General features: G+C 47.2%; 10 protein-coding genes across 11 annotated transcripts; 6 read left to right on the plus strand and 4 right to left on the minus strand.

Moving 5' to 3' along the window:
- Nucleotides 1–242: 242 nt before the first annotated feature.
- Nucleotides 243–2012, plus strand: FOXG_13601 (uncharacterized protein; the record flags this gene model as incomplete). The annotated part of the gene is made up of 1 exon (XM_018393592.1): nt 243–2012. The coding sequence occupies one exon, from the start codon at nt 243–245 to the stop codon at nt 2010–2012; it is 1770 nt and encodes a 589-aa protein (XP_018252882.1).
- On the minus strand, nt 1740–3559 carry FOXG_13602 (uncharacterized protein). 2 transcript variants are annotated; one of them, XM_018393593.1, is made up of 5 exons: nt 3374–3559; nt 3307–3320; nt 3225–3249; nt 2770–3178; nt 1740–2723 (listed from the first exon to the last, which is right to left on the minus strand). In XM_018393593.1, exons 1-5 carry the CDS (start codon nt 3408–3410, stop codon nt 2033–2035), a joined length of 1176 nt encoding a protein of 391 aa, XP_018252883.1. In that variant the 5' UTR covers nt 3411–3559; the 3' UTR covers nt 1740–2032. The 2 variants fall into 2 exon arrangements, with proteins under 2 accessions (XP_018252883.1, XP_018252884.1); XM_018393594.1 differs by lacking the exon at nt 3307–3320.
- Nucleotides 3560–3731: 172 nt separating this feature from the next.
- On the plus strand, nt 3732–4404 carry FOXG_21213 (uncharacterized protein). The gene is made up of 2 exons (XM_018401524.1): nt 3732–3748; nt 3808–4404. The coding sequence occupies exon 2, from the start codon at nt 4033–4035 to the stop codon at nt 4198–4200; it is 168 nt and encodes a 55-aa protein (XP_018252885.1). The 5' UTR covers nt 3732–3748; nt 3808–4032; the 3' UTR covers nt 4201–4404.
- A 1470-nt stretch (nt 4405–5874) lies between these two features.
- Nucleotides 5875–7149, plus strand: FOXG_13603 (uncharacterized protein; the record flags this gene model as incomplete). The annotated part of the gene is made up of 1 exon (XM_018393595.1): nt 5875–7149. One exon carries the CDS (start codon nt 5875–5877, stop codon nt 7147–7149), a length of 1275 nt encoding a protein of 424 aa, XP_018252886.1.
- Nucleotides 7150–7621: 472 nt separating this feature from the next.
- On the minus strand, nt 7622–12587 carry FOXG_13604 (uncharacterized protein; the record flags this gene model as incomplete). The annotated part of the gene is made up of 4 exons (XM_018393596.1): nt 7622–7705; nt 7753–12021; nt 12069–12402; nt 12463–12587. 4 exons carry the CDS (start codon nt 12585–12587, stop codon nt 7622–7624), a joined length of 4812 nt encoding a protein of 1603 aa, XP_018252887.1.
- A 338-nt stretch (nt 12588–12925) lies between these two features.
- On the plus strand, nt 12926–14240 carry FOXG_13605 (uncharacterized protein). The gene has a single exon (XM_018393597.1). The coding sequence runs from the start codon at nt 13003–13005 to the stop codon at nt 13888–13890; it is 888 nt and encodes a 295-aa protein (XP_018252888.1). The 5' UTR covers nt 12926–13002; the 3' UTR covers nt 13891–14240.
- A 1129-nt stretch (nt 14241–15369) lies between these two features.
- FOXG_21214 (uncharacterized protein) lies at nt 15370–15815 on the plus strand (the record flags this gene model as incomplete). The annotated part of the gene is made up of 2 exons (XM_018401525.1): nt 15370–15534; nt 15588–15815. 2 exons carry the CDS (start codon nt 15370–15372, stop codon nt 15813–15815), a joined length of 393 nt encoding a protein of 130 aa, XP_018252889.1.
- Nucleotides 15816–15941: 126 nt separating this feature from the next.
- On the plus strand, nt 15942–16364 carry FOXG_13606 (uncharacterized protein; the record flags this gene model as incomplete). Its single annotated transcript, XM_018393598.1, has 1 exon — nt 15942–16364. One exon carries the CDS (start codon nt 15942–15944, stop codon nt 16362–16364), a length of 423 nt encoding a protein of 140 aa, XP_018252890.1.
- A 359-nt stretch (nt 16365–16723) lies between these two features.
- FOXG_13607 (uncharacterized protein) lies at nt 16724–21676 on the minus strand. The gene is made up of 7 exons (XM_018393599.1): nt 21247–21676; nt 21153–21199; nt 20917–21087; nt 20843–20867; nt 20242–20775; nt 17955–20188; nt 16724–17899 (listed from the first exon to the last, which is right to left on the minus strand). The coding sequence occupies exons 1-7, from the start codon at nt 21660–21662 to the stop codon at nt 16824–16826; spliced, it is 4503 nt and encodes a 1500-aa protein (XP_018252891.1). The 5' UTR covers nt 21663–21676; the 3' UTR covers nt 16724–16823.
- Nucleotides 21677–22367: 691 nt separating this feature from the next.
- On the minus strand, nt 22368–23281 carry FOXG_13608 (uncharacterized protein; the record flags this gene model as incomplete). The annotated part of the gene is made up of 2 exons (XM_018393600.1): nt 22368–22868; nt 22916–23281. 2 exons carry the CDS (start codon nt 23279–23281, stop codon nt 22368–22370), a joined length of 867 nt encoding a protein of 288 aa, XP_018252892.1.
- Between the last annotated feature and the right edge of the window lie 141 nt (nt 23282–23422).

A 23422-nucleotide genomic window follows, 5' to 3' on the forward strand; every position in this document is an offset into this window, starting at 1 on the left:
CTACAATTGATTCCGAACTGTAAGCGTCGCTTCGGCTCGGAATCCCGGCAATCTTGGCTTTGCCCCTCTGAAACTCCGATTCCGAGCCGCGCCATTTGTAGTGGGGCCGACGAGTCCACCGGCCGGTTCGCTACCTCGGAATCCACTTTGGCATCTCAAGTATCGACTATGAATAGGTTCGCAAATGCTTGTAAAATTGAAGTCACAGAATTACCAATTAAATCCTTGTCATTGCAAACATCATGCCTCTCACAAATCTTCCCTTCACAGTCCCTATTGAGCCCATCGGCACTCCTAAAGTCGGTCATGGCGGTTATGTTGGACTAAACCCACACTCAGAAGTCCTTCCAGCAGGTTGGAAACACGACAGTCCTCAAGCACGGCCTTTACCGTCACCTGTTCTCGTTGACCATGATGTAGCGTTCAAGATGCGCGATGGCGTTACGCTATACGCTGATGTGTATCGGCCACCGAACACGGATGAGCCTGTTCCTGCTATTATCTGCTGGTCACCTTTTGGAAAGAAGTTCAATGGCATTTTATCTCTAGAACTCATGGTTCCTTGGAATCTGGGCATTCCGTCACAGACCCTTTCTGGACTTGAGAAGTTTGAGGCGCCTGATCCTGCTGATTGGGTTCCGCGCGGTTACGCTGTTGTCAACATAGATTCTCGTGGATCAGGCGATAGTGAAGGAACCTTGGTCATCATGGGCACTCAAGAAGCTGAGGATGGATATGACACCATTGAGAGCATCGCCAAACTCCCTTGGTGCAACGGCTCTGTTGGTCTAGCAGGAAATTCTCATCTGGCTATCGTACAATGGTTCATCGCAGCGTTGAACCCACCTAGTCTCAAAGCAATTGCTCCATGGGAAGGCTGCGGCGACTTATACCGCGAACAATTTGCCCGTGGCGGTATCTACGCCGGTGACTTATTTGATAAGCTCATCGTCAAGTATATGATGCAAGGCCACAGCGGAATTGAGAGTTTCCGAGAAATGTTCAAGCAGCATCCTCTTGCGAATGAGTGGTGGAACGACAAGCGCCCGGATATGAAGAAAATTAACGTCCCCACTTACATAACTGGTACATGGACCAACACAATGCACGGCATGGGCGCTATTCGAGGCTGGCTTGAGGTTGATACTCCTCACAAGTGGCTTCGCTTTCACCCTTGGCAAGAGTGGTATGATATTTGGGGTAATGAGCAAGCGAGAACTGAGTTACTTGATTTCTTTGACTACTTCCTGAAGGGCAAGGATAACGGCTGGGATAAGGTACCAAAGGTCCGCACGGCTGTTCTGCGATTTGGTAAGAAGGAACCTCAGTCATACGAGAACATTGTCGAGGAGAACTTCCCCATCCCGAGAACAGATTACAAGAAGCTCTACTTTACGAAAGACAGAAAGCTTTCTCTCGATCAGCCAACCGAGACATCAGTGGTCAGCTACAACTCTGAAACCGATGATCAGGTCAGCTTCACACACCGCTTCGACCAAACAACAAGATTAGTCGGTCTGCCCAAGGCAGTTCTCTACATGTCCTGTCCTGACTACGACGATATGGACGTGTACGTCACCCTCGAGAAGCTCGATTCTAATGGAGAAGTCATGATGAACCTCAACATTCCATGGAAGGGTATCCCCAAACAATCTTTTGAAGAGATGGAGCCAAAAGAAAAGATAGAAGTTGTTGTCTATCGCGGTCCAATGGGTGTACTCCGAGCATCGCATCGTGAGATCGATGAGAGCAAGAGTATGCACCCGCACTGGCCGTTCCATCCTCACGAGAAAGTAGAGAAGATCAAACCTGGGGATGTTGTTAGACTTGATATTGGTATTTGGGCTATGGGAATTGAGTATGAGGCTGGCGAGTCGATTAGAGTTGTCGTTTGTGGGAGGAATATTGGCGTGAGTAACTTTGGAAGTTTGGAGCATTTAGATAACCATGGAAAACATGAGGTTCATGTTGGCGGGGAGCACGCTAGCCATGTTATTCTGCCATTTGTTTAGGTAATCGATGTCTTCAAAGACTAGAAGTCTTGAATAGCCAACTCAATAGCTCGGAGTCCTTCGGCGACTGCTTCCACTCGCTGTCCCAAGCTCAGACGGAGATAGCCCTTGTAATCAGCAACTCCCTCCTCACTAAAACCAGCACTAGCTGGAATAACGGCGACGCCAAACTCTTGGATCAGCTTTTCTGCAAACCCAACCTCATCAATTGACTTTCCATTTGACCCAGAAAAGTGTACAAAAGCCGTTCCGCCGCCTCGCGGACGAACCCATCTGCATCGGTCCGGATTTCTTGTGACAAACTGTTCATACTGCTCGATGTTCTTTGATTGAGTTGCCAGAATCTGTGCAACGATCTTGGGAAGGACGTCGGGAGATAAGGCGAATAAAGCGATGGCGTCGTCGATGCGTGAAACGTTGAGAGTTGTGTAGTCTCGAGCTGCGATGATACGTTGTAGGATATCTTTGTGTGGTGAGATTATCCAACCAATACGAATACCCGGGAGTGAGTAGGCCTTGGATACGGATCCAGTGGAGATGGTGTTGTTGTACCCCAGCGAGATAACGGATGGCGGAGTTGGAGTGTCGTCGTGAAAAAGGGGACGGAAGACTTCATCGCCAAAGATAGTAATGTTATGCCTCTTGGCCAAATTTCGGATCTGCTCCAGGATCTCTTGGCCGAGAACCGTTCCTGTCGGGTTGCACGGATTTCTCAACGCTGTCAGTAATCCTTACGAGACCTTCGGCAAAGACTCACGTTAGGATAATGGCTTTAGTATTCGGCTTGATGAGTGCTTTGAGCTCTTCAATATCAGGATTCCACGATCTCTCTTCTTTCCCAACCCAGAAGTCCACCTCAGCGCCGAAATACTTGGGCAAGAGATACAAAGGGCCGTAGTTCGGGAATTGACAGATTACATGGTCGCCTTTGGTGCATGTCGTGCTCAGCACAAGATAGTTAGCCATAATTGATCCAGGCGTGATGATCACATTGTCTTCTGTCAGTGGTGCACTTTCGGTTGAATAGATCTCTGCAAGGCGTTTACGCAGCTCGACTGATCCGAGGGACGGAGCATAAGAAAGTGGGATATCGTCATCGATCGGAGAAAGCTTGCTAGCGGAAAGATCTCGAAGGTTGTCTAGCGAGAGGGCATATGGGGCTGATCCTGCATATTGTCAGAACGTTGGACCAGAACCGGAGGAACGTCGTACCATGCAATGCGATCTTCGCTCTGGGCTATAGAAGTGATATGTTAGTTCTCGTCTTCTTTTCTTTCCTTCCTTGACTCCTTACACCATAGCTGCGAGCTACCGATTATCAGTTACGATGTGAGTCACAAATTTGGGTCGACATAACTAACCAACTTGATCAAGCTCAAACTCTGGAATATCGTGCATCGTAAACGGTTTCGGCGTGGCACAGTGAAGAACGCGTTTCAATATCAAGAGTGATTGGAAAACGAGGATTGTTTCTCTCGCAAGTCCAGTGATTATATGTGTAGAGATATACAATTGACGATGCGTCGCTGACAAATTTCATGGCTGGTGAGTCAATCACGAAACCGAACCCACCTATCACCTCATTGAATCTCTCCGACAAATCGACATGAATGGTTAGTGCTTACCGCAAACCGATGCAGTTACTAAAGAAATCACACGCCCTTTGTGTCACTAACAGCCCCCACATGTGGGTGAGATGTGTTTGGGACACGACGGTGACTGAATCGGACATCAAGGTCAGTGGCGCTGTGTCAAGACTAGCATATAACCCACCGCTCATTACACTCCTTTACAGATCAAAACCAATCTTGGACACACTCAACTCAGCTCAAACAAAGCAATTCCTCTACCGCACTCCGCAATGGATATAATCCGCCTCAGCAATCTCTTGTCAGTCCGAGACCCAAGACGAGGCGAAAGTCGCATGGCTTTCCATTTCACAAACAAGCCAGACGGTTCCATCTTGGAGCCAACATTTGACGATGTCATGTGAACTTACAACCTAGAGGCCACTCACATCATGTACACTGAATTCGAAGACCTGCTTTCATTGTACGTGTTTGCAGCGGGACGTGATTGGAATGCGCACAAAGAAGAGACTTTGAAGATTTGCGAGGAAAAGGAGATTGCCAGAGGTTGGCGGCTTATGTGGATGGTGACATCTACCGGTGCTAACACCACGGAATGAGGGGTGCTATGAACAAGTCCAGATACGCCGTTCTCTCGAATTGCGATTATATTAGGAGGGTATATCGATAGCTAATGATTATCGCGTGCGTTTTGTATTAACCAAGATTCACGGACCATAAAATCCTCAGCCCCTTGAAGAGTCTTTCCGTCGTAATTAAACGTGATATGAGGAACTGTACGTAGAACGTTTCTTCCGTCCAACTTCTCTGTTCAAATTGCAAATTGTATTACTCCTTGGCATGAAGACTTATATCACTCTGCGAAGAACCTGGGCCCAGACGAAATGTGTAGATGATTGATAGCACACAGGCATAAGTCCAGTCATAAAGGTTTCAGTTTTGTGCAACGTGTACACACTACCCGCTGAGCCATTCAAAAAACACCAGACCCTTTCAATGTAAGCGAAACACAAGATCTCACAAGCTTGTGGCAGCCTCCTTGAACTGATCAAGGCGATCTCTGAAGTCTTATTCAAAATGATCTGAATATACGTGCACGAGTTCAGGTCCGGGTGAGTGGCAATCGGGTATTTGGGTAATCATTGGGTCACTAATGTAAAGAGGTGAATAGCTAGTGCTTATCACGACACCCCCAACATTCTCTGAAGCAAAGACTACATCCGCTGTGTCACTAATGAATCTCGATGTGAATAGTATACACTTGGAGCACACTCATTCAGAGGTAAGTGTGAGTGCGCTTTGTGAAGACTGGTATATAAACTCACCGCACATCGACATCTCACCCTCCAGTAACAAACCCATCCAAGCTAAACCCCACAAACAATAAACTCATAAACGACAATGCCTTCACAACGCAATGGATACAATGAATCTGCACGAAGCACCACGGCTGCGCTTGGCCCGGCCAGGCGAAACTCATCTTACGTTCCATTTCATCCGTAGGCAAAACGTCGATGCGGCGGCACCGCTATTCGTCGATATCGAACAAAGCTACAGTGTGGAGAATGTCATAGGCATTGATCATGTAGACCGCAACATGATTGAGCTGCATGTCTTCGCTGCAGGTGATGATTGGACTGCTCATCGACTCACAATTCGGGACATTTTGGAGGACAATGAGATTTCCAGGTTCTGTCAGCTCTTGTACATGTCCGCATGTTGCTGCCTTGAAGACGAATGACGTGGGAAGCCTTGAGAAGATACCGATAGTACATCTGCTTTAATATGACTCTATGCTCTTAGGTGCTGCTTCAGCAAACGAGTGATATTTACCGAACATGCCCACAATTTAGTAAAACAGGTGCTTATTCCGGCGGCAGTCTCCTTGAATCAACCAAGGCGATCGAGAACAAGACCCTTCAAGTCTTGTACAGCTTAAATCTAATGTTCATCCATTTATCGGGGGTCGTGTGGACTAGCACCCGGGTATTCGGGTAACCGTTTCGGGGGCCGGGTATCCGCTATCCTGAAAGCCGGCGACAGATGTCCACGGAAAACAGCGAGGGTAATGAGTGATAAGTTCGGGGGAATCACTCGTACCGATTGACGTAAAGGATATAATCACGGTTGGTATAAAGAGGCCAGAGAGGTTACCATCGTAAGGATATTGATACAATCAACTTGACCGCATTCCGAGACCATCATTTCTTCACATATATCTCAGAGTCTACCAGTCATTTAAACCAACCCAACACATTAGATCCAAGATAAACATGCGAAGCAAAATTGTCATCATAGGGGCTGGTTTTGCCGGAGTGTGGAGCGCCTTCTCAGCCCAACGTCTCATCAACCTCAATAACAAAGAGAAAGACATTGAGGTTCTCGTCATCGCCCCCGACCAATCGCTGACCCATCGCCCACGTCTGTATGAGCCCAATCCATCAATAATGAAACAACCCCTCGAGCCGCTTTTTACATGTGCTGGTATCGAGTTCTTACAAGGCACCGTCGAGAGAATCGACACGGACTCGCAGACGGTCCATGTCAAGTCCCCATCTGGCGACGAATCAGATATAGGTTACGACCGGCTTATACTTGCAGCCGGAAGCGCAGTTGCGCGACCCAAGAGTGTTACTGGTCTCGAAGAATATGCCTTTGACATTGATTCAATCGCAGCTGCCACCAAGCTTGAATCTCATATCAATAGTCTGGAGTCCCTTCCCGTCAGCAAAGCCCGCAACACCGTGATTGTGTGCGGAGGCGGCTTCACAGGCATTGAAATCGCCGCCGAGCTACCTAATATGCTCAAACACATTGAGAACCCTCACATTGTTCTCGTTGAAAGTGCTCCAGAGGTCGGTCCTGAGCTTGGAAAAGGTCCTCGTCCTACGATCCTGAAAGCTCTGGAAAGTCTCGGTGTTGAACTCAAGCTCGGTGCTTCTGTTACTTCTGTTGACTCAGGTGGAGTCAACCTTTCGTCTGGAGAGCGGATTGAAGCGATGACTGTCATCTGGACCGCTGGCGTGCGAGCAACATCCCTGACTCAGCAAATTCCTGGGAAGAAGGACACGCTCTGCAGACTTTACGTCGACCAAGATCTACGTGTTCCTGGCTGTCCTCATGTCTTTGCTACCGGTGACGCCGCCCATGCCGCAACTGATACAAAAGGCAATGTCACCATGCCATCATGCCAACACGCCGTCGTCCTCGGCCGTTTCTCAGGACACAACGCAGCAGCAGACCTCCTCGACGAACCAACTCTTCCGTATTCTCAGCCTGGATACGGTACATGTCTGGACCTTGGTCCATGGGGTGCGATGCTGGCTAATGGGTGGGACAGGGAGGTCACGGTTACCGGGTATCTCGCGAAGCAGGTGAAAAGATATGTCAACCAGAAAGTGATTATACTTCCGGAAACTGCTACGGAGGCGCTGGATGCTGCAGATCCTGCTTCCTACGACTCTGAAAATCGGCTCAAGCGTGTACTCGGTGTATTGGGGTGGACGTTACGCAACTGCATTAGTAATAACAGTACGAAACTTGGCTAGCACTCGAGGTAAGGTGCGAGATGCTAGAATCAGCTGTCGGGCCTATCTACTTAAAATAATACTCTTCAAAGCACACTTCTGGCTGTGTACCAACTACCCACTTTATAGCCCGCGACAACCTTTTTATTAATATTTCAAATAAGAGATTACATAAATATAACCCTAATATAAAACTAATTATTTAAAAGTCAAAATGCCTAGGCTAGTATTAGTATCTTATAACTCTAATACTAGGTATGAGTCTGCCCTCTTTATGTCTAAAAACACAATACTAGAACTATATACATATCCAACGTAATGCTGGTAATCCGGATGAATAAATAACAAGTCCTTACCTCCTTTCTTAACCCAATCCCCAGATAATAGGTTTATAAATAATTGCTTAGATGCTGAAGTTGGTAAACAGCCTAGCTTAGTCCTTATGTAGCTGCCACAAGGAGAAAAGGACAACTGTCGTATTCGAACCTTGAAATCATAGGTCTGCAATGCTGTCCCATATCTTACGTCCCAAAGGGTCGCTGAGAATTCTGTTGATAGTGATGCCAGGACTTTCCCACTAGGCGAAAAGCAAAGGAATCCCGAATACTGGGCAAAGCAGTGCACTTTAGTTCGATTCCGCAGATCCCATAGTTGAATAGTTTTAGGGTAACAACTGATTGCAAGTAAATCCGAAGTGGGTGAGAGAGCCATGACACCAGAAACATGGAAGTCATTTGCACACTCGATTGGATCCCATAACTTGGCCCCAGCTTGTAAATCCCACATGCAGAAGCCGTGGTCGTAGGCAGTAATCATAACTTTCCCATCAAGCGTGAATGAGAAACCGGTGATCAAATGATCGTCAATGGGCAAGAGTTTGGAAATCCTGCCATTGTATACCTCCCAAAGAGCCATGCCTGAAACTTGCATCCGTATTGATCCCACTGGCCCTCCAATATGCGCATTTGACACACCCTCCCACGGTATTACCAGTAATTCCCCGCCAGCAGAGAAGCTCATAGGAATGGAGTAACAGATTCTGGTATATCTTGAGGATGTGTATTTGGGTATCGTGGTTAATGTATGAAGTTTGCCTGTCCTGTAATTCAGAATTCGAACGCTCCTGTCTTCATAGAGCATCGCAATCAGTGACCCATCAGGAGAAAAGGCATATGTTCCAATCTCTTCGTCCGTTCGAAACAAACATGCACCTGTCCCCGCAGCACGTATCTGCACTTCTTGGTTGAACTTGACCACCACAAGCTCCCAATCCGGAGAGAACATCAGGACTCTTGCGGGAGTAGGGTCGGGTACGAAATCCTTTTTGGGTTGTTCTTGTTCGATTTCCCACAAACGAACTGTTTTATCACTCGATGCTGTGGCTATGAAATTGTTACCAGGAGAGAAGGAGATGCTAGTGACTAAGCCCGAGTAGCTTTTGAGTGTATGCATTAGAGTGCCGTTGGCTGTGTCATAGACACATGATGTATAGTTGGTGCACGCTACAGCAAGGAACCTTCCATCGAGAGAAAATGTCACAGCGTTATCCCTAATGGAAGGACCATGGAAGATCCATTTCTTTTTCCCCGTTGACGAGTCGATCAGATACCCTTGACTGGGGCTGACACACGCGGCGAGAAGCTTTCCATCTGGTGAGAAGACTAGAGATTTGCCCACAGCTGCATCATGGCCGAACTTGTGATAGTGCCTGTATACTCGCCGACAGGTTTCGTTCATTGGGCTGGCAAGCCACAGCCATGTGTTCGTGTCATCTCTTCGATTGCCTTTGTGAGTTCTGATGGCTAGAAACTTAATATCTAGAGATATTGCTAGGCCACAGATGCCACCTTTTAGCGGCGCAGGAATGTGCTGGACACTGCCGTCTTCGAGGTCCAATAGATTGATCTGGGATCCAAGCTTTTGTACAGCAAAAGGCCTTCCGTCCGAAGTAAAACCAGCGGCGATCAAATCTCCCTCGACACCAAAACTCGCAACTTTGGATCCAGTTTCCATGTCCCACATGAAGACTTTCCAACCAATATTTCTGTCGATAAGACCTGCAGCCACCAGTTTTTTCCCATCAGGTGAGAAACTAAACGCTGTCACTGCCCCAAGGCCTTTTCCAATAGTTAAGCATTCAGTGCCCGTTCCCGTTTTCCAAAGTCGTATTTCGTCACCATCTTCGCCACTTCCAACCACAGTGGCTAATATCTCTCCGTTTGGTGAGAAACACATGGCCTTGACAAGCTCAGAATGCTGTTTGGGCAGCCACTTCTCAATACCAGTTGAGGGATCCCAGAGTCGTACCACGGTTCCTGACCGTACTGCAAGCATGGCACTGTTGGGCGAGAAGGCAAGAGAGTTAACATGATTTTCACTCTTTATTGTTTGTAGATGCAAGCCCCAGGTTCCATTGACACGAGGGCACTGGAGAACCCATTGTGGTATATATTGAGAATAGTGCTTTCGGGTTATGCTCCTCATGGGACTGAAAAGTAGAGCAGAAGAGTAAATTTGCAATGGTGCTTGTTCAATTATAACACCATGCATTGATAAAAAACGCGAAGCGTCGTGTACCATGGAGCTTATGTCTTCTTCAGGTATGTGCTTCTGCTTCGTCCCAAGTGACTCTTTCAGTGTAGAGAAAAAAGAGCGATTCCAATGAACAGATGAATCGTCAATATTTCGTGTACCTCCAGATTCATCTGCTAACATCGCTCGAAGAGACTTTACACCTTCGATAGCGTAGACTAGATTTCTAGTCCAAGCGAGTGTTTCGAGCCAAAAAAGCAGGCAGTGCCGAAAGAAATCCGTTATCGCAACGTGCTGCAATGAGCTGATCCCACTATGATTCAAATGGTGTATCCAGTAGCGACAGGCATACTGGACTGGATAGGGGATCCGCTCTCTGACAAAGGATTCGGATATCTCATGAACCCGCAAAGCTGGCTTGTCAACATTGCACATGTTGTAGTGCAACCCATTCTTCATGATACGAAAACAACAATCCAGTAAGTACTGATGCGCTTTCTGTTCGTTGATATGAAAACGAGAATCTAAGCATCGAGAGGGGTCGAGGAGGAAGTCACGAAAGGACGGGTGCAGTATGCCTATCGGCTTCTCGGGATGATCAGGGATATTGAGGACAGAATGAAAATTATCGATAGCTGGCCTGAGGCTTCCTTCTCCAAGAAAGGTGCAAAGACTGGCTGACGAAAACGTGTCTGACAAAACGATGATAGCGCCGACCACACGACGAAACCACTGCGATGGCTCGGACGAATCATGACTTGAATGCACAATAATCGAGTTTTGGAGGATCACCGTGTAAAGCTGATCTAGCTCCTGAAGAGGGCTTGAATTTGGAGCTTTAGACTCAACAAGGCCGGATAGACGACTTTTAGCACCATCGAGTCCACCTTGCCAGATATAGCGACATACTGCAGCAGCATAAATAAACAGGCCGCACGATTGCTGGACCATTTTCGAAATTGTGGTATCGCAAAAGAGGTCTTGCAGGCCAAACCTGGCGTTGATCTTGTTGAGTTCGTGTGTGTAGAACTCGGTGAGATCCTCCTTGACAATGGACCTTTCCACGTCATGAAGGACTAGATGTTTGCGCTCTTGGGTAGAGATACTGTCAAACTCGAGGCTAATTGGGCGCTCTGGACGACTAGTGGCAAGGATCCGTAACTGGTGTCCCCCGGGTGGTACACAAGAGGCCAGGCATCGAATCAACAGGCACAAGTCTTCGTCGCCTTCACACTCATCTAGCGCATCCACTACAATGAGTAGTGAGCGCAAAGACCCTTGCGAGCATGCCAACGCGAGAGGTTGAAGGACAAGGCGCTCCCATTGATAAGAAAGACTTTTGCTGCTTATATCCGGATTGGCGCAGACAGCTTCTTGGATTCTTGCCTGTAGCTCTTGGCTATGCTGTGCCAGCTGGGAAGCGATGGTGGCCACGAACTTATCAGATGTTGCAAGGCCACTATGGCCTCTGGAAAAGAAAAAGCTTCCTCCGAGTTTACCCTTCTGGTGATACTCTCGAGAAATAGTCAGAGCAATAGTGGATTTACCTGTACCAGCCATGCCCTTTAGCCAGTACACTTGTCGAGTGTCTTCGCTATCGGCCCACTTGCGAATCTCATCAAGGACCTTGACTCTGGTATTCGGAAGGCACGAAGACGTATTCTGTCTGCTCTTTGCGTCGAAGGCAGCACTTGATATTCTGTCTGGTAGACCAAGGAAGGGCGTCCTTCCTGCCACAGATGGCAAATCTCGTTTGAGAATTTGAAGCAGCCTAGCTTCTGCATCCTTGCGGCAGCTCTTACATGAGCAGTTTGGCGTCCCAGAGTCGCATTTGATTAGATCCCAAGGCCGCAGGTACATGAAACCTGAGACAGGCTCACTCATTGCGACTAGAAGCTTCATCATTCCATCCTTGGTAGCGACGTGCCGCTTCAATTCTTTTTGTTCTTTGAGAATCTGCTTTTGTGTGGCGAACTCAAGAATAGAACCGGCGATCGCCGCCGCCGCGGGGGTTGCGAAGGATGTGCCTGTAAGCCTTTTGGGCTTCAAAGTTGATTTCTTAGCAATGACAGCTTCTCCCAAGGTCGAAAAGTTGAAGACCCCTTCGCGAGGTGGTGGATTGAAGTCAGAGCTGTTGCCGTATCCATCGCAGGAGTTTACGCAGATTACTTCCTGCATACTCGCGGGAAACGTGACCCTAGCTGATAGATTTGCTCCCTCGTTAGATGCAGCAGCAAACATGATCTTGTCTTTGGAGTGCGCTAGTCGAATAGCGTCACTGATGCACTCATGCTCTCTTTTGAAACCCCAAGACATGGAAATAACGTGAACATCCCAGTGTTCTACTGAATAACGTATTGCCTGTCGCTGTTAGCAGGGTATCGGGAGTTTAGTTGCTAGAGTACAACCTTGGAAATGCAAGATGGATCCATCGATTCGTCACCATCCTTTCCAATCCGGGCAACATAAACGTGTATCCAAGGGGCAAGACTCAAGAGAAGTGCTACAACCTGCGTTCCATGATGATTGCCTTCAAGGCCGCCAGAGTCTTGGGCATCGTCGGCTAGAAGAAAGCTCATGTTATCTTTGATGTTCTCATGGAACGCTGGAGCGAGCATTGACTTGTCGATCCCGGTGTCCAGGACTGCGATCCTGACTTGGCCCGCTGCGCGCCCAGCATAACCCTCAATGGGCCGACAGAAGAGTTCATAGAGTTGGTACCATTTGTCAGCATTTTCCTTACTATGCAGTGAGTGTCTGAGTTAGCCTTGGAACGGCTGATGACAAAATATCCGAATTTACCTTTTCAGGGTGTGGTAGGGAACAATTTCGAGAGGATTGAGCAATTGGACGTTGCCGGGTGTCAGGCTTACCCTAGCCGGGTCCATCTTCTGATTGGCAGGATGTTGGGGAATTGCCTGAGCCATGATTTTGGTGCAAAGCAAAGCGTAGTAAGCGGCATGCACTTCTGTTAGAAGGGACACAAGGACCTCGCTTAGTATACTTGCCACTTTATACCTGATCAGGTCTTCGATTCGATTTACGGTTATTTATAGAATTTCCCAGCCGCGAAGTGAGGGGAAATTGCATCCTTGGCTTCAGCTGGTATGATGCAGATTACTAAATCTTCAGCCTCAGCGCTTAACTGCTCCAATAGAAAACATAGAATCCAAAATTAGAAATCCAACTCGACGAATGGTTTCATTGTTCCAAGCCTTGGGTAGCTAAGCGCCCTTTTCCCTATGTTTATAATTACCGCATAGCTGTCCATGTTTAAGCTACCGACTTGCATCTTTCGTACAGTCCACTCACACATTTCTTGTATCATTATACTCTGGTACCATGCCCAAGTCCTATTTCGCAATCTCGAGTCGTGATTGTTCCCCGGATGGTCCTGTTGCCTTGGGGAGCATTCTTGTCGACCCACGTGATCCCGAAGCGCCGCTCAGCGACAGACCCATTTCCATTGACACCGAGACAGTCCAGAGCCACGAACAGTACGACGTACAGATAAACTTAGCGAATATTGATCGAACGAGTGCTGGGCTCTTTGCCAAGATTTTCCACAGTACCGGACTTGTTGTGTCTGGAAGCAGCAGCACTCGCGTACAGTCCTCTGCGAGAATCCAGAGACTTCAGACATTGTCCTTTGAACCTTCTGATGACTACATGAAAAAGAGCCTATCTGTGCCCAAAGTGAAACAGTATCTTGCCCGCTATCATATGCGGAAGCGCGTCTTTGTCATCACTGGAGTCAAGGTCGCGTTCGGTGCAAAGGTCAAGGACACTGAGAGTCACCACGGGAACGTCGATGCATCTATTGGGCTGGACGGTGATGCGATTGGTGTGCCTCTCAGCGCTGGCCCGCGTGCAAACTTTCACCAAGGAGCATCGCAATCAGTCTCATTCAAAGAATCGTCTCCCTTCATCCTTGCATATCGGCTAAGAGAGATCCGGTATAGAAAGGGAATTCCGACCGAAACCAAGCCGTACCGTAACGGCGCTTTATACGAGCTTGGACAGAATATGCAAGAAGGTTCAGGCATGGAGAACGACAGCACTCAAGATGAGGAGGCTATTTTCATGTCTATTGATGATGAAGACGTAACCGGGGAGGACTTGGATTATGAGTCAATTTCCGTGCCAGAATACGGAGTCATTGTTGATAAACAGGGAGAGGATAGCAAGACAGGTCAAGAAGAAAGTTGCGAGTTGATTATTATCAAATAGGGGGCCCGATGTTCCAGGCAGAGCCTGCTATCCAAGCTATGTATACAGAGACTTTAATGCAGGTGTTGGTTTCCCTTTGTCGTCTATTCTAATCGTCGACTCTCAACAGTATTCACAGCTTGCCTTTAGTTGTTGTTTGGTCCGTGAGCGTTGTTGAATACTCTATAAGCTTAATTTCATGAAATCCAAGGCCTTATCCTCAAATATCTAAGTGAAAATTGCTAGGTCTTATATCTAGCTAGAGCTCCGTTTGGGCCCCTAGTCTATGTGAAGATCTTCGTATAATTGACCCTAACATACTTCTGCTCCTTGGATATTCTTGCACCGCCCCTGTTGATCTTAGAATTAAGCCAATCATCACGTGAACAAGGCACATTAATTTCAACTGCCGAATGCGTAGTCTCAACCTGGGTAGGTCGTGTCAGCGGCACGCACAAAACATTGGAAGGATGTGGCACTAACAAAAAGGACGGCCGCATGTTGTTAGTAGTGTAACCATGGTTGGCTTAGCGCCTTAGGCTGAGCATCGTGATGCAGCGATAGGGTAGCTTTACGACCGCATGTTTCATCCATAAGCGTGAGCCAATCAGTAGTTAAGGTTAATCTAAGCGTAAAATGCGAATACTACGTTGTCCAAGATCGTATCATGATTACGATGGACGGTTGAGGCTGTGTAAATCCTTCAGATCAGCATGGCAATCTTAATGAGTTTATCTCTATTGCAAATCATAGCCGAGAAGCATTATCCACCCATGTTGAGTAAATTAATGTTTATCAAACGCCGCTTATCTAAACGATCGTTTAATGGCAAGCGATGCATTGTAATCAGGAGCTCCATCCTGCACTTGTATGATCATGTAAGGCATATTTGGCATATACCAGGGCTAGCATAACCCTGTAATTTCAGCCATGGTGGGGGAAAGTAGATGAAAAGCGTTGACTGTCGTTCACTCATTCACTCAACTTCTATCAATCCCAACATATCCTCATCCTTCATCCTGCACCATGAAGTCTACTGTCACTTTCCTAGCCATCGCGGCTGTCATACACGCCTCTCCCCTTCAAAGAAAGACAAGACGAGAATGGGCATATTTGGGACAACGTTGATAGTTTCTGCAATAATCAAGCAGAGCTTCTCAGGAATCCTGCGGGTGCTGCTAAGGTTTGGGAAGACACGGCCGCTGGTAATGAACTCGACGTTTTCATTGCTCAAAGCTGGGGTATATATCAACTCCTCTGATGCAGTATTGACTTTCAGGGTAACAGTAGCAGAATATGAGCTTAACTGTCTACTCAACGTCGAAGACAATGTCGTTGGGGGCTGTGGCACTACTGAAGGCAGCTGCAATCCTCTAGGTAGCATGAACTGTGAGGAGCAGTTCAACAAGTACGGCAGACAAGGATGGCAATGAGCATATCCTTGGAAAGACGTCTTACTGGATCTTCCTAGCTGCCAAAGGTATGTAAGCCAAGTTCAGGATGCTGAAAGAAAAACTCACTTCCGATACTATGATCGCTGGATTCCTTATTCCCAGCATGGTCAAAGACTTGGAAGGCAAAGAGGATCAGAAGTCTGATATCATGAAGTGGCTTGCTGCTGCAGTTGGTTTTGGCGGAAGCCTAGGTGGTAATGTCCCTGTAGCTGTATGTTGATTCTCTCGACGTTGAGTTGTGAAGTGAAATGCTAAATGTGACAGGGACTTTATATATCGACTCGTGCTGGTATCTTGGGCGGCATCTTCAGTACCGTGGCAGACAAGACTGCCCCAGAAGAAATCGACACGTCTACTATCTCCGCTGCCTTGGTCGAACTATTCATAGCATCCGCCAAGCAAATTGACGAGGCTCTCAGGCTTGCTGTAGGCAGCGCCAATAGCATCGAATATTTTAAAGCTCTGCCCGACCCGAAGCCTGATGATGACTGATACAAGTCACCGATTGCCAAGTTCTTCAGCACATGATGGTTCCTCCTCAACGAAGATAGTATAGCCGTGGATGATGCAATCAAGTCTATCACCGAGAATATCAAGCCTAAGATCGCGAATAATGTCATGAAAGTTGCCAATCTCCGCCTTATAGCTGACAAGAGGATTCACAGCCGAGAGGACTGTGGCTATGCTACCGGCAGCCAATGGATGTCTCTTAGAGATGGGGAGGAGTACTGCTTCTACATCATGCGCTATAAGCCCTTCGGTGGTAACTACGGCGAATCGTGGACTGAGGCCGAAGAGGAAGTCTATACGAACATGGCCAAGTATGACCTTGGAAACCGTGATTCGTACTATCGTGCCGTCCTCGACTGTGCTCTCAGTGCCGACAAACAGCTTCAGGTGGATAATTTGGGTTTTAACAACATTCCTGTTTGCTTCTTCGACCTCGAGGCGTTTTTCATCGACCATAATGACACACTAGAATGTACCAGCAACCTTATTAACAAGGTCTGTCCTCCCGTCAAGGCTACTGCAATTGCATGAATGCATTGCAGACATGCTCTATCTTTTTATACTTAACTATCTATTGCTTTCTTATCATTGTCGACTTTTCTGTATATGCATATTTATTATTTGCCAATGCTAAATTAACACACAATATACACTCACTGTAGCTGCTAACTCGTTGTTTTGTATTTATGTTAGAGAGTTTTATAAATTGAATTATTAACTGTCCCAAAGAATCTTAGACCGCTGTTGAGCCCTGTGCGCGGAGTAGCAATATGTCAATGCCTGCCTTGCCTACCCTAAAAACAGGGCTGTTGTGGCTGTAGCCCCCACGTCGAGCGAAGTGCTTTGGTCCTAGTAGCTCCTTTGTATTATAATAGTCTTTGATATTCAAACAGTTATCATCAACAATCCTCTCATTATCACTGCTAGTTATGCCTAGCGTCCCCAGGCAGTCGCCTGGGTTCCCATAACTCAGTATCTAGACCTATGAGTCTATGACCTGCTTGTCATTAACTGTGATCTCATTTCCTCCCATAGCAATTCATAACCCTCCATCTTTGCAACAACACCAACTATGATATCATCAGCGCTATCAGCGACTCGTGCCCCCGCATCAACCAGTAGTTTCAGTACCTCTAGTACCAGGCGATCTGAATCTTCAGGAGTGGCTCTGTCGAGATGAGGGAAGTATATTGACTGGCAAAGTGCGTTAATAGGGAGTGAGAGGGCATAACTTGGGTCAGCACCATAGCCCAGCAAGATGCGGACGACTTCGACTACGTCGCTGGAAATTTTACCGCTAATGCAGGCTCCGAGACAATCACGCAACACCGTGTCTATAACTGTTAAGCCATATTCATCGACGGAAACTGGATCTACGCCTCCCCAGGCCTGGAGTAGGAGGGCCACTGTCGTCGGAGCTTGCTGCTTCGCCGCTGCATGCAGTGCAGAACTACCGGAGTCATCTATATAACGCGGATAAGCATCATGGTCCAGTAACCTTTGTACTAAGTGTGTGTTTCCACGACTAGCAGCTTCGTAGATAAGCGTACGACCCGACAGGGTCTCACAGTTGATGGTATTAGTCTGGCGGAGGACCTGAAGGTAGCGAGTTTCCTCGTTGTCTATAGGAGTATCGGGGGTAATCAGGAAGCCTCCTTGGCAGAAATAATGAGCTGGCTCTGGATGGGTGTTCGCGTAAGTTCGAAGACAGCGCATGATCTCGGAACTCCCTGCTTTGTCGCAATACAGCAGTGCAAGCTGGAAGCAGTCTAACCCATCTTCATTTGCTTGGTAGGGATCGGCTCCTAGTTTGAGCAGGGTATCAATGACAGGTATGCTAGCTGCTCTCTGTACGGACAGCTGCAGGGGCGTGTTTCCTTTGAAATTAGCTCCATTGATATCAGCTCCGGCGTCCAGAAAGAGGTGAAGTATACGGCTCCAATCATGCAGGGGGAGTGGCTGGAGTTCATAATATAGCATCGTTCGACCACGGCTTCTGGGGGTTGAGACTGAGGCAAGTCTTTCTGACACCATACAAAGTTCGTGCAAAATTCCAGTATACGGATCTATATTCGAATCATTAGTATCTTAGTGACTGCAGTCAGGATTCATCATGCTTACCAGGCAAGCAACTCATATTCACAGGCTGCTTGATGTACTTGAGCAGGTCGGCTGCAAGATCCCAATTGCGACTATCCAAAGCTAATGACAAAGGCGTTTCCTGAGAAGCCGTTTCTCCATTTCCCCAATCACACACAGAATCCAGGGAGCTGGGTCTCGAGAGTTCATAGACGAGCTTGATGCAATTGTGGCGCTTTTCCCTCACGATTTGGGCTTCGCCAGGTGTCACCTGCTTGCGGAAATCGAAGTAATTCCAATGAACCATCCAGTGCAATGGCAATTGACCACTTTGGTTCGGAGATTCGATGCTTAAACCGGCGGTACACAACATTCGGACGATTGTGGCATTACATGTTCGCATAGCGAAATGCATGAGGGAGTTCCCTTCTGTGTCTTTGATGGATGTGGATGCTCCTCTGGCTACCAATAACTTATACAGATCGACTGCTTTCTCTTCATTTGAAGCGGTCATGAGGTCCATGATTGGCGTTCGTCCACAGTTGGCTCGAGAATTAGTTTCAATCTTGTCGACAGCCAACAACAGTTTGATTGCTTCTTCCCGTTGGCTTTGACAGGCTTTGTGAAGAGGTGTTTGCCCATACCTTCTATCCCGATTATTGACATCTGCCCCAAGGGTGATCAATGCAGACATGCCCTCGACCCAACCAGATGCTGCCGCTTCGTGAAGAAGAGCAAGGCCATCAATCCCAGAAACCTTCACAAGCTTAAGATCAACCATCAGTTTGATGATGGGCAAGTCCTGTGATCGCGTAGCGTGAATGAGCAGTTCATCCACAAACTTAAGAAATCCAGCATCTGGTTTTTCCCACAGGTAGTCGCGGTCTGGTCTTTCTCTTCTTCCATAATCAGCCTTCAGACTTTCTCCAAAGGGCCCATAAAGGAAGGGATCAAATGTGTAATAGCCCTCATCACTTTCACGAGGTTTGTTTTCTTTCTCACGAAAGCTTTGCTTTAGGGCGTCGAAGATGGCGGAAAACATTTCGATGTCTGTTCCTTCTGAGTAGAATTTGAAAGGACTCTCATTTGCCTTGTTTGCCAATGCACGAGCTCTTTCAACCGTGAAATCGTTCAGTGACGGGAGTGAGAGTACTGGCGACTTTTCGTACTGTCCAAATCGTGTTTTGAGTTTCAAAAGCCGCTTGATGATTTCGGTTTGACCTGCGGATACTGCCCAGTGAAGTGGAGTGAGTCCTTTGATATCGCAGCAGAATGGAGCTGTGTCATACCGCCACAGCATTTCAATAATATCCGCATGACCCTTGAAAGCTGCCCAGAATGTTGGAGTCCATCCTGCAAGATCCGGTAGCTCAGGACTGGCTCCTGATTTGAGAAGAGTTTCGACGATGCCATTGTGGCCCATGGATACGGCCCAGTGCAATGGTGTCCACCCATGAGAGTCAGCTTTATTTAAGTTCTGTATCTGGATGCTTGGAGCTCCCAGCTGGGTGCGGCCAGATCTATAATCCACATATTTGCAAAAACCCCAGAATGCGGCGACGTGTAAAGCAAGTACGTTTCTGGGACTAGAGTCGAACACAGATTCGGAGACAGAAGTATCGAGATGAGCTTTGAAGTTCAAAAGTTGCCAAGAGCTTTCCCGAAGGACGTCGTCTTCTAAAAACTCCGAAAGCTGGTTAAAGCATTCTTCCTCAGCTTCTTGAGCATGGTAGCCATAGAAGTTCGCTGCATAATGTAGGAACGGCTGCTTCTGACAACGTTGAGTGATCTCTTCGTGGGACGTACAGCGGCCCTGGCGCATCTCATTTGTTGACATGTATGAGATGCAACTGCGAACAATTGTCAGATGGGGATGCTTATCCATTCCTTCTGGTTGACTCTGGAGGAATCTTCGCGCAGTTGAATGTACCAACTCGACGGTTTTTTCTGGTCCTGAAACGACGAGTAATCCAAGGCAGGATGATATAATATTTTTGGAACTTTGAAGATCCTCAGGATCGATCTCCAGCATCCCTTCCTCGGTAGCGAGGGCATGTTGCAATTCGGTCATTCGTAAAGGCTCCTTGACGTAAGAAATGAAATTCAATGATTTCAAGGCGAGGTTCCTCAGACCAGGGGCTTGCTTGACTATACGGTCAAACGTGCTAAGGTACGCCTCGTCGTAATTAGCTGGTAACGAGATCAAGGCTTTTCGTATGTCTTTGATAGTGAGAAGGCTGGTGATGTGATCCATGATGAGCCGAGAAAGTAGGAACCTATCAAACCTATCAGTCTATCAGCATACCAGATGACTCCTGATTGAACTTACGACCCCGCCGCCCTTTTCACAATCGCAGACACAAGATCTGACTTCAATTCTGTTCCAATTGACTCGACATCAACTTCTCCATGCTCCAATCGGTGATTAACGTAGAAATCCAAGTCTTGTCTCGTGGCTGAAATTTCCACCCTTGGCTTCTTCTCAAAATGCTTTCTGATCTTTGGCAGATCGCGAGCTGTTGCAAAGATTCTGACTCCTAGCTCCTGCAATGTTAACAGGATATTGAAAAGCTTAGGAAGGAAGGGACACTCGTCAAGCGCATCAAGAATGATACATGTGGTCGTTGATTTAGCAATGGCCCCAAGGACATTGATCAGGTCGGTCATCATTAGATTCTGGGACCCCTTTTCATACAGAGCCAATGCCTCTTGGGGGATGATAGGGCAGCTGTGGAGTGCTTGGGCGATGAGGCTGCGGAGGACATTGCTCACAGACTCTTTGGGTTTGCTGCTGCTGAAAAAGTGTGAGGCGATGGCTGTGCCAGGTAAAGTACCAGACTTGACATCTCGGAGAACGAGTGCACTGTTATCAATGGAGTTAGTATCACAGATTCGCCCTGTCATGAATTACCATTGGGGGGAAGTCTTACGTTAATACTGTTTTCCCAGCACCAGCTAGAATTCATTCAGTATTGAGAATGTCTAGAGAGGAAGAGAAACTTACGTTTACCATAACCCCAAACGACAGGCGTTGAGCCACTGCGCCAAGACTGATAGCAAGAGCCCGATAGAAATATCTGCCACGTAGAGGGACAGTAATCCTCCAGGTGAGAGGTTGAAACCTCAATTGCGACATCCGACTTATACCAGGCAATTATTTCCTTTGCTTCGGTACCTATTGATACACATTATGGTGCCTTGTCCACTAGATAGAAAGACAAATTTGTTAGAAAGACTTACTGTGCCTAAAGTCTTGCAGTTCTTTGTTCGTGGCGATTGCAACGGTTCTTGACAAATGATTAGCTATGATTCATATACCAGCCGAGCGACCTACAAACTATCGGCTTGCAAGGCAGACGAGAAAATGCCATTGTAGCGATGCAGCATGTTTACTTTATCCTGCAACTCCGATTCAGACAATGGCCAAGCCAGAGCAGCCACCTTGGCTTTAATTCTGCCATATGACACTTTTCTCTCCAGCTTTGCCTTCAGGTGTTCCACTTCCTGTTTGCAGTCGTTCAAAGCCTTGATGAGAGTCTGGTTGTTCTGGCTGTTGACCTTTCTCGCCTGGATGAGGTCGTCGAGCTGTAAAAGAACAGAGGTGAGCGTTGCAAGCTCCCCAATGTATGAGGTTAATGATTTAGGCGCGCCTCGAACGCTGGCAATGTAGGTGTAGCTGAGCTTGGTGACTTCTATCGCTAGACTTAGGAGCCCTGCGGCGCCGGAAACGATACCGAGGACTTCGGCCATTTTGCTTCTGCCGTTGTACTCACGGTTGAGTTGAAGTTTTGGCTGCCTCTTGGTGATGATCAGCTGCGCGGGGTTTATTTCAGCTGAAAGGTTGTCTCACTTGCACGGGACTAAAATTGCCGTTGGCGTATTTAAAGCTCTTTTACTGGCCACAGAGCTACACATGTAATCAGCCTCGATAAAAATAGCTAATGACAGGGGTCTTATGATCGCGAATGGGATATGGTGTTTCAAGCCAGAGTTGAAGAAAGTATTATTTAAAATTCCTTTTCCCTCCACTTATTAAAGCGACTGTAACGATTATTAGAGTCATAGCTATTTAAGCATTATAATCAGAAATGCGTTTTATTTCCTCTAGCCAATTCATATCCAGTTTTATATACAGTAGGGTATATAACCTACTCGGAGTCTATATCTGATATTAATAGTAGAGTTGGGGAAGGCTAGTTCTATAAAGTAATACTAAACCTCCCTCATCCTGTTATTCTTGGCCAATCCCTACAAAGACCAAAAAGTCTTCGACAAACCTTTCCATACTCCCCTACGAAATTGAAATGCTTCCACAATCCCGTGCCGTGATGGCATAATCTCGCCGCCGGGTCTGTTATCGGTTTTCTGCCCATAACGTCGTTACGGCTTCCGTGACTTGGACTTTGTAACGTTAGCATTCCACGAAAGGTAGATTATGCTTAGGGGGAAATGAACTTACTGAAAGCCGGTTATAGGAAGGATAAGGATATCGTGAACCAACTTGGATTTACCCCCGTCCTTCAGGCCTGTTAAGCTGGCCCATCGAAAGCCGACGTGGTCCACTAGCCAGGACTTTGTGGCAAGAGTAACAGCTGCAGGGCCAGTTCGCTTAAGTGGGTCACTATTCTGAGCGGTTGGTTCGTTGTTTTTGGTATAATTGCGTAGATTATCCATATATCGTTCAAATACCGGGTGTTGAGGGGCAGCAGCGAAAGCCCATTGTGATAGTTGTTGAGGATATGTATAGCTTTGGCGCCAGTATGCATCGGACTCCGGGTCATTATCGGCTTCTAAGCCCCAAAGAAGGCTAACTACTGGCGTTTCATAGTCTGGCGTTACCGAAGTGTTATAATAGCCATGAACCTTTCCTGTTTTCGGGTCTGTCCAGGTAGCCATATCTGATCCGCTTATCCAGGTAGCAGGATGTTGTATGAGCTCAGTATCGAGATCCCCATACTACATGGCTTAGAAAGAAGTGTAAAATGTTTTCACAGTGAACTTACTATTCCACCAAAGTGTTTGCACACCAAAATGCGAAATACATCGCTTCGCTCGACTGGTGTTAGGAGTGTGTCATAGCGCTCAAGGAAGTCGTTCTCGAATTCTTCCACCAACGCACGCATCCCTGTATCATCCCAGAATAAGTACGCCATCGACGGTCCACGGTCAACGTAAATTGCGTCCTCGAGCCACAATTCAACCCAAGGCAGTATCCTGGGATTCCAGCTATCGGCCGCCGTCTTTTTCCAAGTTTGGTGGACGAGCAATGGAATATTGGAGAATGGCATTTGTCTCTCTCTTTTTGATAGGGCGGCCTTGGAGGCTATACGAGCAGCATCAAGGATGTTGTGCGGTTGTTTACTGTGCATATCAGCCCAATATGGGGGGGTATGCCATGCTTAATTCCAGTGTTAGCCTAATGAGCATTTCCTATGGTGAACGGTTTTGAAATGTCCGACTTACCACCTCCCGTGCCGTTGAACGAATGAACATGCCTATAGATTAATGGA

The sequence above is a fragment of the Fusarium oxysporum genome, chromosome 10, assembly GCF_000149955.1.
Source record: "Fusarium oxysporum f. sp. lycopersici 4287 chromosome 10, whole genome shotgun sequence".
Lineage (NCBI taxonomy): Eukaryota > Fungi > Ascomycota > Sordariomycetes > Hypocreales > Nectriaceae > Fusarium > Fusarium oxysporum.

Coding starts and splice junctions, on each gene's coding strand:
- FOXG_13607 (XM_018393599.1), bottom strand. CDS start 21,662: ATGGCCGAAGTCCTCGGTATCGTTTCCGGCGCCGCAGGGCTCCTAAGT. Junction 21,200..21,246: donor GCCTTGCAAGCCGATAGTTT/GTAGGTCGCTCG, acceptor TCATTTGTCAAG/AACCGTTGCAATCGCCACGA. Junction 20,189..20,241: donor GTGAAAAGGGCGGCGGGGTC/GTAAGTTCAATC, acceptor TAGGTTTGATAG/GTTCCTACTTTCTCGGCTCA.
- FOXG_13605 (XM_018393597.1), top strand. CDS start 13,003: ATGCCCAAGTCCTATTTCGCAATCTCGAGTCGTGATTGTTCCCCGGAT.
- FOXG_21213 (XM_018401524.1), top strand. CDS start 4,033: ATGTACACTGAATTCGAAGACCTGCTTTCATTGTACGTGTTTGCAGCG.
- FOXG_13602 (XM_018393593.1), bottom strand. CDS start 3,410: ATGCACGATATTCCAGAGTTTGAGCTTGATCAAGTTG. Junction 3,179..3,224: donor AGCGAAGATCGCATTGCATG/GTACGACGTTCC, acceptor GACAATATGCAG/GATCAGCCCCATATGCCCTC. Junction 2,724..2,769: donor ACTAAAGCCATTATCCTAAC/GTGAGTCTTTGC, acceptor GACAGCGTTGAG/AAATCCGTGCAACCCGACAG.